At 32.4% G+C, this 14,317-nt stretch overlaps 1 protein-coding gene across 1 annotated transcript in view; it reads right to left on the bottom strand.

Annotated features, from left to right (window-relative positions):
• Nucleotides 1-8,249: 8,249 nt before the first annotated feature.
• LOC145693713 (ATP-binding cassette sub-family C member 4-like) overlaps nt 8,250-14,317 on the bottom strand; it is a gene marked incomplete in the record, with an annotated part of 113,804 nt that continues 107,736 nt past the window's right edge. Inside the window, 1 exon segment of the mRNA XM_081769998.1 lies at nt 8,250-8,549. Coding sequence (XP_081626124.1) covers nt 8,520-8,549 — 30 coding nt within the window.

Raw genomic sequence — 14,317 nt, 5'->3', positions numbered from 1 at the left:
ACCCGAATGAAAGAACACAGTTAATGTATTTTATCTTGTATTGATCGTAACATTAATAGTTATAATTCATCATTCAGGAAAGAATACAATTATGAACCTAATTGAATAACTAAATTGTTAAATTTTGAATTTGCTTTTTTTTTCGACGATTAATTAAAATATGATTAATTATTATGAAATGAAATATAAAAATATGATACGGAAATAAGATATAAATACATAATGCAAGGTATTAGTGTATTGTAATTTTAAATACATGAGAACAATTCAAAAATTAACCCTTAAGTACTATGGACGAAAATAATCACGTAACTACTATGGAGCGGTCTGTCAGACCGCACTGTTGTTTCACATTTTCTGAATAGTAATTTCATTGCATACTTTTAAAAATGATATCCTACATATCTTAGTTGCTTATAGAAAAATAAAACATAGTAGTTTTACAATTTAAAGAAGCTTTATATTTTTAAAGCAATGAGAAAAAGAACATAGTCAAAATTTGTAACAATGCTTTCATTGTTATTCAAAAATTGTAATTGTTGAAATATTCAATTTTTTTCTCCCTTCCTATCTAGTCGAAATAACACTAATTTGAAACACACTTTTCTTATAGATGCACTGAGAATAAAAAATACAGTAAAAATGGAGAGAAAACATTGAATTTTAGCTTTCTATAACCTTCAAGAAAGTACTGGTATAGTTGTACGGTTACATTTTTTGTAGTAAAAAGATCATGAATAAAACTTATTTTTAGTTCTTATATGGTCGCAAGAGTAAAGAAAATACGTTTTACCGGTAAAGAAAGTACCGCTCTAACTTTTACGACAGCATGCACTTTCTTCAGGTAGGCAATTATATGTTTTTTTTTATTCTGTACTGCAAGGAAATCGGTACCTCACACCGCTCATACGAATCTTACCGCTTACAACTAAGTGGAGAGTGGACTATGTTTTACTCTTCAACTCCTTGTGCGCGATGGTGGGAAACTCACTTTGAAGCTGTAGTGTGCTCTTGATTGAAAAACTCAGCTCTCATGGCAGATGTCCGATGAACAATCTACGTTCTATGTGAGGCCTAATAGGTCCTTTTGCCAAGATTTTCATGAAATGAAGTCTTGTCATCACTGCGGACTTAGCGTAGACTTGATGCAAGACATACACATTGACACCACACGCAACATCCACCACCAAAAAGAAAATTGTCAATGGCTATCGTCTTGTTCGACGACTTGATGTGTAATTTGTACATTTTTTGTCTAGAGTATCCACTCCGCCTTTACTCATGTTATAAATTATGATTATTGCAGGTTTTCCAGTCTCTGGGTCATTATTTGATGTGTGGTGCAAGACGTGCCACATGGTAAAACTCAAAGCTGCTGATAATCAGTAGGTAACGAAAGACAACTAAACAGCAAAATACTTACGTAACTACTATAGTACGTCTGTTAGACCGCTCGACCCCTCCAGCGCCGCGCACAGGGGATCAATTATAACACGAACTTCACAATACGCGACCATTTGCTAGACAGGAAGGTAGACGAAAAGATATACTTGTAGTAGTGAAACTGTGGAAAATATAATGACACGAAAAGTAGCAGCGGTCTGAGAGACGGTCCATAGTACTTACGGGCTAAGGTGACCATTTATATTTTTTATGTAAATTGTATCACGGCTTCAGGATTTTTTCCAAATTGTAATCAATTTATAAGTCCCATAGTTCGGGAGCCATATACAACAATAATGTGTATTTAATATGTATTTACTTCTTTTGTCTTATTTAATATTCAGGGCAAAAGTGCTAGCACTTTCACCTGGCACTAGCTACATAATAGAATAAGAAATGTTATAAGGAACGTCATGAGTAGTCTTGTTTTGTAGAAGTTTATTTGTCCGTCGCTAAGAAGAAATGTTTGTTTACGGCTTGTCATGACAATGATCCGGTTACTAAGGTAGCAGTTTGATTACCAGGTACTTGTTTATAAGTAACTAGCAGCGTTCACCCCGCTTCGCTGCGGTCACCCCGGAACGCAATAAACTTTGTTACTTAGATAATTTTTACTTTTTCGCTTTCAAATTGCAGTAAATGTTAACATTATAGCGCCTGTCATTTATGTTAACCCGCCGAGTGACACGGTCATGCGGGTTGCATATACATGCGTTTATTTTTATACCTATGATGAACTAACAAAGGATTTGTACGTTATGGACACTTGAATGGTCAATTATCTCAAGACACTGGTAATTAAAAATTAAAGTGATATGATAAAAACCATCTAGGGTCCAAATCCTAATAACCCCCCAAAAATAAAAGAAATTGGTTCAGCCGTATTAGCGTGATGAGGGAACAAAGGATTTGTACGTTCTCTTTTATAATATAGATTATCAATATATAACTAAGCAAGACATTGTATAATAAAGACGTGAATCGAATCGTTGTAAAGCATTTGATGATTAACGTGAAATATATTCAGTTTTAAGTAGTTAAAACGTGTGTAACAAATCGAATTGTTGTGACATTAGCATTGTTACTCGTATAATAGCACACGGAGAAAAATGCATAATCCAGTCGGCATGTAAATGCTGTTTTACCAGGTTACGCGCGTCACCACATTAAGTAATGTTGTTTCATCCGTAGTACGATCTACACCACCGTCCAGCGAAAATTTTGTATTGTGGGACCACCATTTCAAATCTAGAATTAACGCCATACCCATTCCGACGGTGGTAACTTAGGTATATAATGTTGTTACTACCTTCCTACGACTGTTCCCTCTTGGTTCTTTCTAAATCTGTGACTCCCTACCTTACGAGAGTAATAGTTTTTTAACACGAAATCAATCATGTGAATGAAATTATCCAATCACAGCAAGTCTAGTTCGACGCCGAACTCCAGACTTGGCATGGTGTTCCCACCTGCTGTACTTTTATACATGAAATTACATTACTTAAGGAGCGTACCCGCGTAAATACGATGTATCCACACGGAAATCCTAGTCCTTTTTTTGCAGTGCACTTAAGCTTTGAAAAACTGAATCCTTTCCAAAACGCAATTTTTCGCTATCACTTAACGATTATGCGCTACAGAGATGAATATTGAGACCGGAAGTGGCATTAGACATCTACCACTTCCGGTTCTAGTAGAAATATAAGGATGGAAATTATATCTATACTTGGAAATACTTAATCGATTCCAAATGGAACTGATTCTCGTTTTATGTTACTGTTTCTGTTGTACGGAGATCAACGCTGTAATCGGAAGTGATTGATATTTACCAGTTCCGCATTGAATAGAGGATGAATGGATTAGATGGAACCGATTCTTTGAACGTTGAATCGATTCTAAACAAAAGCTTCTTGCCATTGCTTACCGTTTTTGTTCTGCTACCTGTCAACAGATTAACGGACAGTCATACAAGCATAGCCGTCATGTAAGACTTTCTATGATTATCCATAGCATAATTACTGATAGATGCTGCAGAGTACATCTTAATAGACAACAATGATTACGTTCGTACCCTTGGTTCTATTAGAATATAGGAATTCCAGCCTGTAAGAGATAAGAAACGGTTACAAACATGACGCCTTCACAAGAAGAAATATCAGTATAAAATTAAAAAGAACAGGACCATGAGAACAAAGGTAAGCACATTGTTATAGATGCATAGTATAATTTGGAAGCCTAAAAATTGAAAATAATTTAGACTTTTTTTTTCGAAAAATGTTTCGTTTCTCGCTTTTCGAAAAAAGAAGTGTTTTCCGCTTTACCAAAACTTTATCGTTTTCTGTTCTTCTCGAGGGATTTCTCGTTTGCGAGAAATCCATTTTTCGATCAGATATTTTTAGAAAGAAATGTGCCCATCTCTTCTTCTAAGGATTAATTGAAAAGCTAGAGATGGCAGGTTTCGCTGTACTTTCCCATGCCAATAGGAAGTCCATCGATTTTCTTAAAATATAGAAGACAACTTTCAAACCGACTTATTGGTGGTGAGGCAGTTCTGAATTTTGTTCAGAATTCCTCTGAATAGCAAGGACAAACTTGCTCGAATGAAAATTACGAACAGAAATGTTCCATACTGCCCACTGAATCTATTGCTCTTACTTTCACTAAATTTTGTTCTGAAGGAACTCGGTTTAAAAATACAAAGTTGGCAGTGAGGAAGATGAACGTTGCTTAGACTTACCTTGTATACCTCTTAAAGTGGACACAAGTGAAACCAATGTTCCTGGAAGGAACGAAGTGAAACAGATGTGAATTATAAGACATAATACCAGGACTGGATTAACCCATCTGGAGGCCCGGAGCTAGAAAAAATATATGGCTCGTGTTGACTTCGCCATTTCTGTGAAAGTATAAAAAGGAAGTTAAGGGAATACACGTAGTTCTACGCATAGGCGGCGCAGGATTTTCATAATGTGGGTGCAGACTGGGAAGGGATAAGACATAGTAAAAAATATTAACATGATACACAATAAAAAAACTTGTATGTACACTCATGTCCAAAATGATTGTTACATACCTATAACAGTCTTCTTGTAAGAATATAATTTGATAATGATTTTGCAAGATACTTCTAAAACTGATGCCGTACTATAAGTGTAATCGGGAAATGTATACTTGGGATAAATTTCATAGGAAAAGAATTATAAATACGAAAATTAGAATGAGTATAATAAAATGTTGCTAAATGGACGAGAAAGTTTCATTTTCGTTTTATTGTTCTTATTTACTGCTCTTTTGACATGAAGTTTGCCACATACGTGTCTTTGCCGATTATACACATAGTAACATTATATAAGAAATACCGGGCGAATTCGTTATGAAATTATATTCCTACAATAACATATTTATAGACATGCTACAATAATTTTGGACATGAGTGTACATATTTAAAGAAACTTCATACATGATACACGATTATACGAGTTATAGATTTATCAAAGAAATATCAGAATTTTTAAGTGTAAAAGGGGACTTTTTTTCTTTCAATGGCATCAATTACAAGAGCTTTTATAAGGACAATCTTCTGTTGAATGGAACCATGGCTTTAAGATCTTTAATGACATCTTCAGTATCAATGCTCACTGAAATAGACTTTTCAACAGAAACCAACATTATGAAGTTGAGTCTCTGTTGAAGCATAGTCGACCTTAGTTTTGACTTGACATAATTCCTCTTGGAGAAACTCCGTTCGCATGAGAAACTAGTAACCGGAATCACTGAAAACTTTCTCATCAATCTGTAGAAATTCACATACACCCTTTCGCTCAAATATATCCGTCGTTACTCAAATATATCCAAACATAGGAAACAAGAAATATACAAAACAGAAAGGATTATTGTAGGAAATCTGAAAATTGAAGTACGTATATGTGGGTGCAGCTGCACCCACTGCTCCTACTGTGGCGCCGCCTATGATTCTACGACATGAACCATGTCATGCATTAGATGGTATACTTAATTGAACTCTCCAAATGCATAAAACACACACACACAAAGTTACCCTATTATATAAATGTAATAAATAATAAAACAGGTACCTTAAACATTTCTTTCCCTAGCTTTCCTCCTAGCAAAGTCCTTTATCACATCCTGGAAGTTAAGAGAACTGGCCAATGAAGAAATTTGTTTCATATGTTCTCTGTCACATCCTGGAAGTCAAGAGAACTGGCCCATGAAGAAATTTGTTTCATATGTTCTCTGTCACATCCTGGAAGTCAAGAGAACTGGTCAATGAAGAAATTTGTTTCATATGTTCTCTGTCACATCCTGGAAGTCAAGAGAACTGGCCCATGAAGAAATTTGTTTCATATGTTCTCTGTCACATCCTGGAAGTCAAGAGAACTGGTCAATGAAGAAATTTGTTTCATATGTTCTCTGTCACATCCTGGAAGTTAAGAGAACTGGCCCATGAAGAAATTTGTTTCATATGTTCTCTGTCACATCCTGGAAGTCAAGAGAACTGGCCCATGAAGAAATTTGTTTCATATGTTCTCTGTCACATCCTGGAAGTCAAGAGAACTGGTCAATGAAGAAATTTGTTTCATATGTTCTCTGTCACATCCTGGAAGTCAAGAGAACTGGCCCATGAAGAAGTTTGTTTCATATGTTCTCTGTCACATCCTGGAAGTCAAGAGAACTGGTCAATGAAGAAATTTGTTTCATACGTTCTCTGTCACATCCTGGAAGTTAAGAGAACTGGCCAATGAAGAAATTTGTTTCATATGTTCTCTGTCACATCCTGGGAAGTCAAGAGAACTGGCCCATGAAGAAATTTGTTTCATATGTTCTCTGTCACATCCTGGAAGTTAAGAGAACTGCTCAATGAAGAAATTTGTTTCATATGTTCTCTGTCACATCCTGGAAGTCAAGAGAACTGGCCCATGAAGAAATTTGTTTCATATGTTCTCTGTCACATCCTGGAAGTTAAGAGAACTGCTCAATGAAGAAATTTGTTTCATATGTTCTCTGTCACATCCTGGAAGTCAAGAGAACTGGCCCATGAAGAAATTTGTTTCATACTTTTGGTCATATTTTCTCTCATGATGATGATTGTATCTTGTGTGATTGTTTTTAGACAGCCAGTTAAGATTTTGATCAGAGTGGAGGCCCCCGTCCACCTGCCCCCCCTCCTTAAGCGTCTCCCTTAATCCAGTCCTACATAACACTAAGATTGTACGTTATGGGGAGTGGGAAAACAATGTGGTTCAGTGGAAATATTCATTTTTGGTACTACGTATCGAAGTTTCATCGTCGACCATGTGAGCTATTGCACAGTACAACAACATACCAATTCTTTCGTTATCATCCACATTTTCTTATAATAAATGTGCTCACATCAGTTTGCGAAACATTAAAGATTCAATATGTACTGTACTTTAGAACACGTGAGTTATTTTTTTTAAAAATTTTTCTGCTTTTTAAAAATAAATATTAAATACTTTCCAAGACAGATGAACTAGTTGTCTATCGGTTGAGTTGTACGAAGAGAGATATGGTCGGTCCTGACAAGCTACGATAAAAAAAATGACACCTAAAGTAATTTTAATAAAGGGTTAGGCTAGTTTTAGATGGAAGCACTTATCATAGCATTTCTCGTAGCAAAAATCGTAGCATCGATATCCTACCGTGTAAAGAAGCAAATGCTATAGTATTTCCCATGCCGTGGTATATCCTATGGCATTTCTTGTCGATAGAACCTGGTCTATTTCTTAACATTTTCCCCAGCATTTCTGGTCCGATTGCAGCGCCATGGTGTGTTAAAAGGAAGCGAAAGATTTTGTTCCAAATATCCAAGCTCTTGTTTGTCTGGGAAAATTGAATTGTATTAAAGGAATATGAGTTGGAGTAGGGATGCTATTATTATGCTGATTGAAAAATATGAGGAGCATCCTTGATTGTGTAAATAACTTGTCGAATGCTTTATTATCCATACGCAGGAAGTTCTTGAATGCAATAGGATCCTGAGGCTTCAGTTCTTTCTCTACCATAGAAGGAACTGAAATATTATCATCCCCCTGCAACAACCAATTCTTTGCTCACATACTTCTTTGCGGATTGCGCTTTTTAATATAACCGGCAGGACTGTTGTTACAACTACTATAGCTTTAGTTTCGGAGCCATAATTGCGCTCTTCTCTAGTGATTTGTTTGCTACGTCACGGCAAGATGCTTATCAAAATGCTACCGTGTAAAAGCATCATATACTGTCGATGCCATGCCGTATTATACGAGATTTTTGGCAGCTCACCTGCTACGAGAAATGCTACGATAAACGCTTCCATCTAAAACTAGCCTAAAAGTAACTGAAAATTTTATTCCTTACGATGTATCTCTTCGAATTTCTTTCAGGAAGTGAGCTTAATTTATACCATACCTGTCACGAAAGTCACAAGCTCAGATATGTTTATTAAAATAGTTCTATAGAATTTTCCACATTAATTTATCTCATTAATGCGGTGAATAATATTAAATATGATTATATATTTGGATCAAAAGAACCAATATATTTCAACATATTTTTTTTGTAGGCTTTATATCTGGAGAGCTACATATAGTGTAGTCAACTGTCACTTAACTGAGTATGATGTGCTATTTCAGAAAATTCGATTTAAGGGCTGTTCAATAATTTTGTGGCCCCTGATTCAAAAACTAATTATTGGTCAAGATCGCAATCTTTTGATCCAATTTTAGGTTTCCTAAAATTCTTGATTTCTTTTCCGTATACATAAAAAATAATTTCAAAGTAATAAATACTTTCATGTATTTATTTATAAATAAGAATAAAATACAAATGCTCTTGAAGTTAAAGTACAAAAAGTTCTTTAGAATACTTCTGGTGTTAAAATCTCATTAAAAATCAATTATAAACATTATACTTATACTTAATAAAAACCCACTAAAAAGTGAGTGAAATTTTTAGTTGTTCGTCTCAAACACAGAGAAATAAATATTCCATACTCTTGATAGGAAAGATCGTATTTGAATAAATAGATGAACTCTATCATCATCATCATTATCATATTAAATCTTGCTGCCTCTTTCCTTGTAACTCTGAAAATAAAAAAGATTGAAAATTAAAGCAAATTAATTGCTCTCATCATCTACATACTAAGAAATGTTTTCCTAGTACACTATACGTATGATATATTAATACATTTCCTAAATAGTATTAAGTTTTTCTGAAAAACTTCTATAAGGTATCTGAAATATTTTAAATTCTTGCACCCCTATAAAGTGTATGAAATATTTTAAATTCTTGCACTCCTACAAGGTGTATGAAACATTTTAAATTCTTGCACTCCTATAAGGTGTATGAAGTATTTTAAATTCTTGCACTCCTATAAGGTGTATGAAGTATTTTAAATTCTTCCACTCCTATAAGGTGTATGAAGTATTTTAAATTCTTCTACTCCTATAAGGTGTGTGAAGTATTTTAAATTCTTCCACTCCTATAAGGTGTATGAAGTATTTTAAATTCCTCCACTCCTATAAGGTGTAGAAATATTTTACATTCTTCCACTCCTATAAGGTGTACGGTATGAAGTATTTTAAATTCTTGCACTCCTATAAATTGTATGAAATATTTTAAATTCTTGCACTTCTATAAAGTGTATGAAATATTTTAAATTCTTGCACTCCTATAAGGTGTATGAAGTATTTTAAATTCTTGCACTCCTATAAAGTGTATGAATATTTTAAATTCTTGCACTCCTATAAGGTGTATGAAGTATTTTAAATTCTTGCACTCCTATAAAGTGTATGAAATATTTTAAATTCTTGCACTCCTATAAGGTGTATGAAGTATTTTAAATTCTTCCACTCCTACAAGGTGTATGAAACATTTTAAATTCTTGCACTCCTATAAGGTGTATGAACTATTTTAAATTCTTCCACTCCTATAAGGTGTATGTAATATTTTAAATTCTTGCACTCCTATAAGGTGTATGAAGTATTTTAAATTCTTCCACTCCTATAAGGTGTATGAAGTATTTTAAATTCTTGCACTCCTATAAGATGTATGAAGTATTTTAAATTCTTCCACTCCTATAAGGTGTAGAAATATTTTGCATTCTTCCACTCCTTTAAGGTGTATGGTATGAAGTATTTTAAATTCTTGCACTCCTATAAATTGTATGAAATATTTTAAATTCTTGCACTCCTATAAAGTGTATGAAATATTTTAAATTCTTGCACTCCTATAAGGTGTATGAAGTATTTTAAATTCTTGCACTCCTATAAAGTGTATGAAATATTTTAAATTCTTGCACTCCTATAAGGTGTATGAAGTATTTTAAATTCTTCCACTCCTATAAGGTGTAGAAGTATTCTAAATTCTTCCACTCCTATAAGGTGTACGGTATGAAGTATTTTAAATTCTTGCACTCCTATAAAGTGTATGAAATATTTTAAATTCTTGCACTCCTATAAATTGTATGAAATATTTTAAATTCTTGCACTCCTATAAGGTGTATGAAGTATTTTAAATTCTTGCACTCCCATAAGGGGTAGAAGTATTTTAAATTCTTCCACTCCTATAAGGTGTATGAAGTATTTTAAATTCTTTCACTCCTGTAAGGGGTAGAAGTATTTTAAATTCTTCCACTCCTATAAGGTGTACGGTATGAAGTATTTTAAATTCTTGTACTCCTATAAAGTGTATGAAATATTTTAAATTCTTGCACTCCTATAAATTGTATGAAATATTTTAAATCCTTGCACTCCTATAAGGTGTATGAAGTATTTTAAATTCTTGCACTCCTATAAGGGGTGGAAGTATTTTAAATTTTTCCACTCCTATAAGGTGTATGAAGTATTTTAAATTCTTCCACTCCTATAAGGTGTATGAAGTATTTTAAATTCTTCCACTCCTATAAGGGGCAGAAGTATTTAAAATTCTTCCACTCCTATAAGGTGTACGGTATGAAGTATTTTAAATTCTTGCACTTCTATAAAGTGTATGAAATATTTTAAATTCTTGCACTCCTATAAATTGTATGAAATATTTAAAATTCTTGCACTCCTATAAAGTGTATGAAATATTTTAAATTCTTGCACTCCTATAAGGTGTATGAAGTATTTTAAATTCTTCCACTACTATAAGGGGTAGAAGTATTTTAAATTCTTCCACTCCTTTAAGGTGTACGGTATGAAGTATTTTAAATTCTTGCACTCCTATAAAGTGTATGAAATATTTTAAATTCTTGCACTCCTATAAATTGTATGAAATATTTTAAATTCTTGCACTCCTATAAAGTGTATGAAATATTTTAAATTCTTGCACTCCTATAAGGTGTATGAAGTATTTTAAATTCTTCCACTCCTATAAGGTGTAGAAGTATTCTAAATTCTTCCACTCCTATAAGATGTACGGTATGAAGTATTTTAAATTCTTGCACTCCTATAAAGTGTATGAAATATTTTAAATTCTTGCACTCCTATAAATTGTATGAAATATTTTAAATTCTTGCACTCCTATAAGGTGTATGAAGTATTTTAAATTCTTGCACTCCTATAAGGTGTATGAAGTATTTTAAATTCTTCCACTCCTATAAGGTGTATGAAGTATTTTAAATTCTTTCACTCCTATAAGGTGTATGAAGTATTTTAAATTCTTCCACTCCTATAAGGTGTACGGTATGAAGTATTTTAAATTCTTGCACTTCTATAAAGTGTATGAAATATTTTAAATTCTTGCACTCCTATAAATTGTATGAAATATTTAAAATTCTTGCACTCCTATAAAGTGTATGAAATATTTTAAATTCTTGCACTCCTATAAGGTGTATGAAGTATTTTAAATTCTTCCACTCCTATAAGGGGTAGAAGTATTTTAAATTCTTCCACTCCTTTAAGGTGTACGGTATGAAGTATTTTAAATTCTTGCACTCCTATAAAGTGTATGAAATATTTTAAATTCTTGCACTCCTATAAATTGTATGAAATATTTTAAATTCTTGCACTCCTATAAAGTGTATGAAATATTTTAAATTCTTGCACTCCTATAAATTGTATGAAATATTTTAAATTCTTGCACTCCTATAAGGTGTATGAAGTATTTTAAATTCTTGCACTCCCATAAGGGGTAGAAGTATTTTAAATTCTTCCACTCCTATAAGGTGTATGAAGTATTTTAAATTCTTTCACTCCTGTAAGGGGTAGAAGTATTTTAAATTCTTCCACTCCTATAAGGTGTACGGTATGAAGTATTTTAAATTCTTGCACTTCTATAAAGTGTATGAAATATTTTAAATTCTTGCACTCCTATAAATTGTATGAAATATTTTAAATTCTTGCACTCCTATAAGGTGTATGAAGTATTTTAAATTCTTGCACTCCTATAAGGGGTAGAAGTATTTTAAATTCTTCCACTCCTATAAGGTGTATGAAGTATTTTAAATTCTTTCACTCCTATAAGGGGTAGAAGTATTTTAAATTCTTCCACTCCTATAAGGTGTACGGTATGAAGTATTTTAAATTCTTGCACTTCTATAAAGTGTATGAAATATTTTAAATTCTTGCACTCCTATAAATTGTATGAAATATTTAAAATTCTTGCACTCCTATAAAGTGTATGAAATATTTTAAATTCTTGCACTCCTATAAGGTGTATGAAGTATTTTAAATTCTTCCACTCCTATAAGGGGTAGAAGTATTTTAAATTCTTCCACTCCTTTAAGGTGTACGGTATGAAGTATTTTAAATTCTTGCACTCCTATAAAGTGTATGAAATATTTTAAATTCTTGCCCTCCTATAAATTGTATGAAATATTTTAAATTCTTGCACTCCTATAAAGTGTATGAAATATTTTAAATTCTTGCACTCCTATAAATTGTATGAAATATTTTAAATTCTTGCACTCCTATAAGGTGTATGAAGTATTTTAAATTCTTGCACTCCCATAAGGGGTAGAAGTATTTTAAATTCTTCCACTCCTATAAGGTGTATGAAGTATTTTAAATTCTTTCACTCCTATAAGGGGCAGAAGTATTTTAAATTCTTCCACTCCTATAAGGTGTACGGTATGAAGTATTTTAAATTCTTGCACTCCTATAAATTGTATGAAATATTTTAAATTCTTGCACTCCTATAAGGTGTATGAAGTATTTTAAATTCTTGCACTCCTATAAGGGGTAGAAGTATTTTAAATTCTTCCACTCCTATAAGGTGTATGAAGTATTTTAAATTCTTCCACTCCTATAAGGGGTAGAAGTATTTTAAATTCTTCCACTCCTTTAAGGTGTACGGTATGAAGTATTTTAAATTCTTGCACTCCTATAAAGTGTATGAAATATTTTAAATTCTTGCACTCCTATAAGGTGTATGAAGTATTTTAAATTCTTCCACTCCTATAAGGTGTAGAAGTATTCTAAATTCTTCCACTCCTATAAGATGTACGGTATGAAGTATTTTAAATTCTTGCACTCCTATAAAGTGTATGAAATATTTTAAATTCTTGCACTCCTATAAATTGTATGAAATATTTTAAATTCTTGCACTCCTATAAGGTGTATGAAGTATTTTAAATTCTTGCACTCCTATAAGGGGTAGAAGTATTTTAAATTCTTCCACTCCTATAAGGTGTATGAAGTATTTTAAATTCTTTCACTCCTATAAGGGGTAGAAGTATTTTAAATTCTTCCACTCCTATAAGGTGTACGGTATGAAGTATTTTAAATTCTTGCACTTCTATAAAGTGTATGAAATATTTTAAATTCTTGCACTCCTATAAAGTGTATGAAATATTTTAAATGCTTGCACTCCTATAAGGTGTATGAAGTATTTTAAATTCTTCCACTCCTATAAGGGGTAGAAGTATTTTAAATTCTTCCACTCCTTTAAGGTGTACGGTATGAAGTATTTTAAATTCTTGCACTCCTATAAAGTGTATGAAATATTTTAAATTCTTGCACTCCTATAAATTGTATGAAATATTTTAAATTCTTGCACTCCTATAAAGTGTATGAAATATTTTAAATTCTTGCACTCCTATAAATTGTATGAAATATTTTAAATTCTTGCACTCCTATAAGGTGTATGAAGTATTTTAAATTCTTGCACTCCCATAAGGGGTAGAAGTATTTTAAATTCTTCCACTCCTATAAGGTGTATGAAGTATTTTAAATTCTTTCACTCCTGTAAGGGGTAGAAGTATTTTAAATTCTTCCACTCCTATAAGGTGTACGGTATGAAGTATTTTAAATTCTTGTACTCCTATAAAGTGTATGAAATATTTTAAATTCTTGCACTCCTATAAATTGTATGAAATATTTTAAATTCTTGCACTCCTATAAGGTGTATGAAGTATTTTAAATTTTTGCACTCCTATAAGGGGTAGAAGTATTTTAAATTCTTGCACTCCTATAAAGTGTATGAAATATTTTAAATTTTTGCACTCCTATAAATTGTATGAAATATTTTAAATTCTTGCACTCCTATAAAGTGTATGAAATATTTTAAATTCTTGCACTCCTATAAGGTATATGAAATATTGTATTGTTAAACATTACTTCAGGATTATTATTGTTGGTAGCACAGAAAGGTAGCATATAAGGAAGGTAGCATATAAGGAAGGTAGCACAGAAAGGATCCTCTAAATTCCTTATAACTCAGCTGTACGCCTTAGATCTATTCGAAGAATATTAAACGAACGATTTAGTACCATTAACACATACTTCATTGATTCTAAATAGAACTAATTCAATTGTAATCCTTCGTTTGTAACTTAAATATCTTTCGTAACTCCACACTTAGTAACGAATGCAGACCAACAAACTTCGCTTATTATTAAGAATGAGGATACTTCCAATTGTGTTATTTC

Source organism: Thermobia domestica, chromosome 8 (genome assembly GCF_964235325.1).
Source record: "Thermobia domestica chromosome 8, izTheDome1.hap1.1, whole genome shotgun sequence".
NCBI classification, from domain to species: domain Eukaryota; kingdom Metazoa; phylum Arthropoda; class Insecta; order Zygentoma; family Lepismatidae; genus Thermobia; species Thermobia domestica.
Note: the sequence above shows the minus strand (reverse complement) of the source record. Positions and strands in the feature narration are given on the sequence as shown.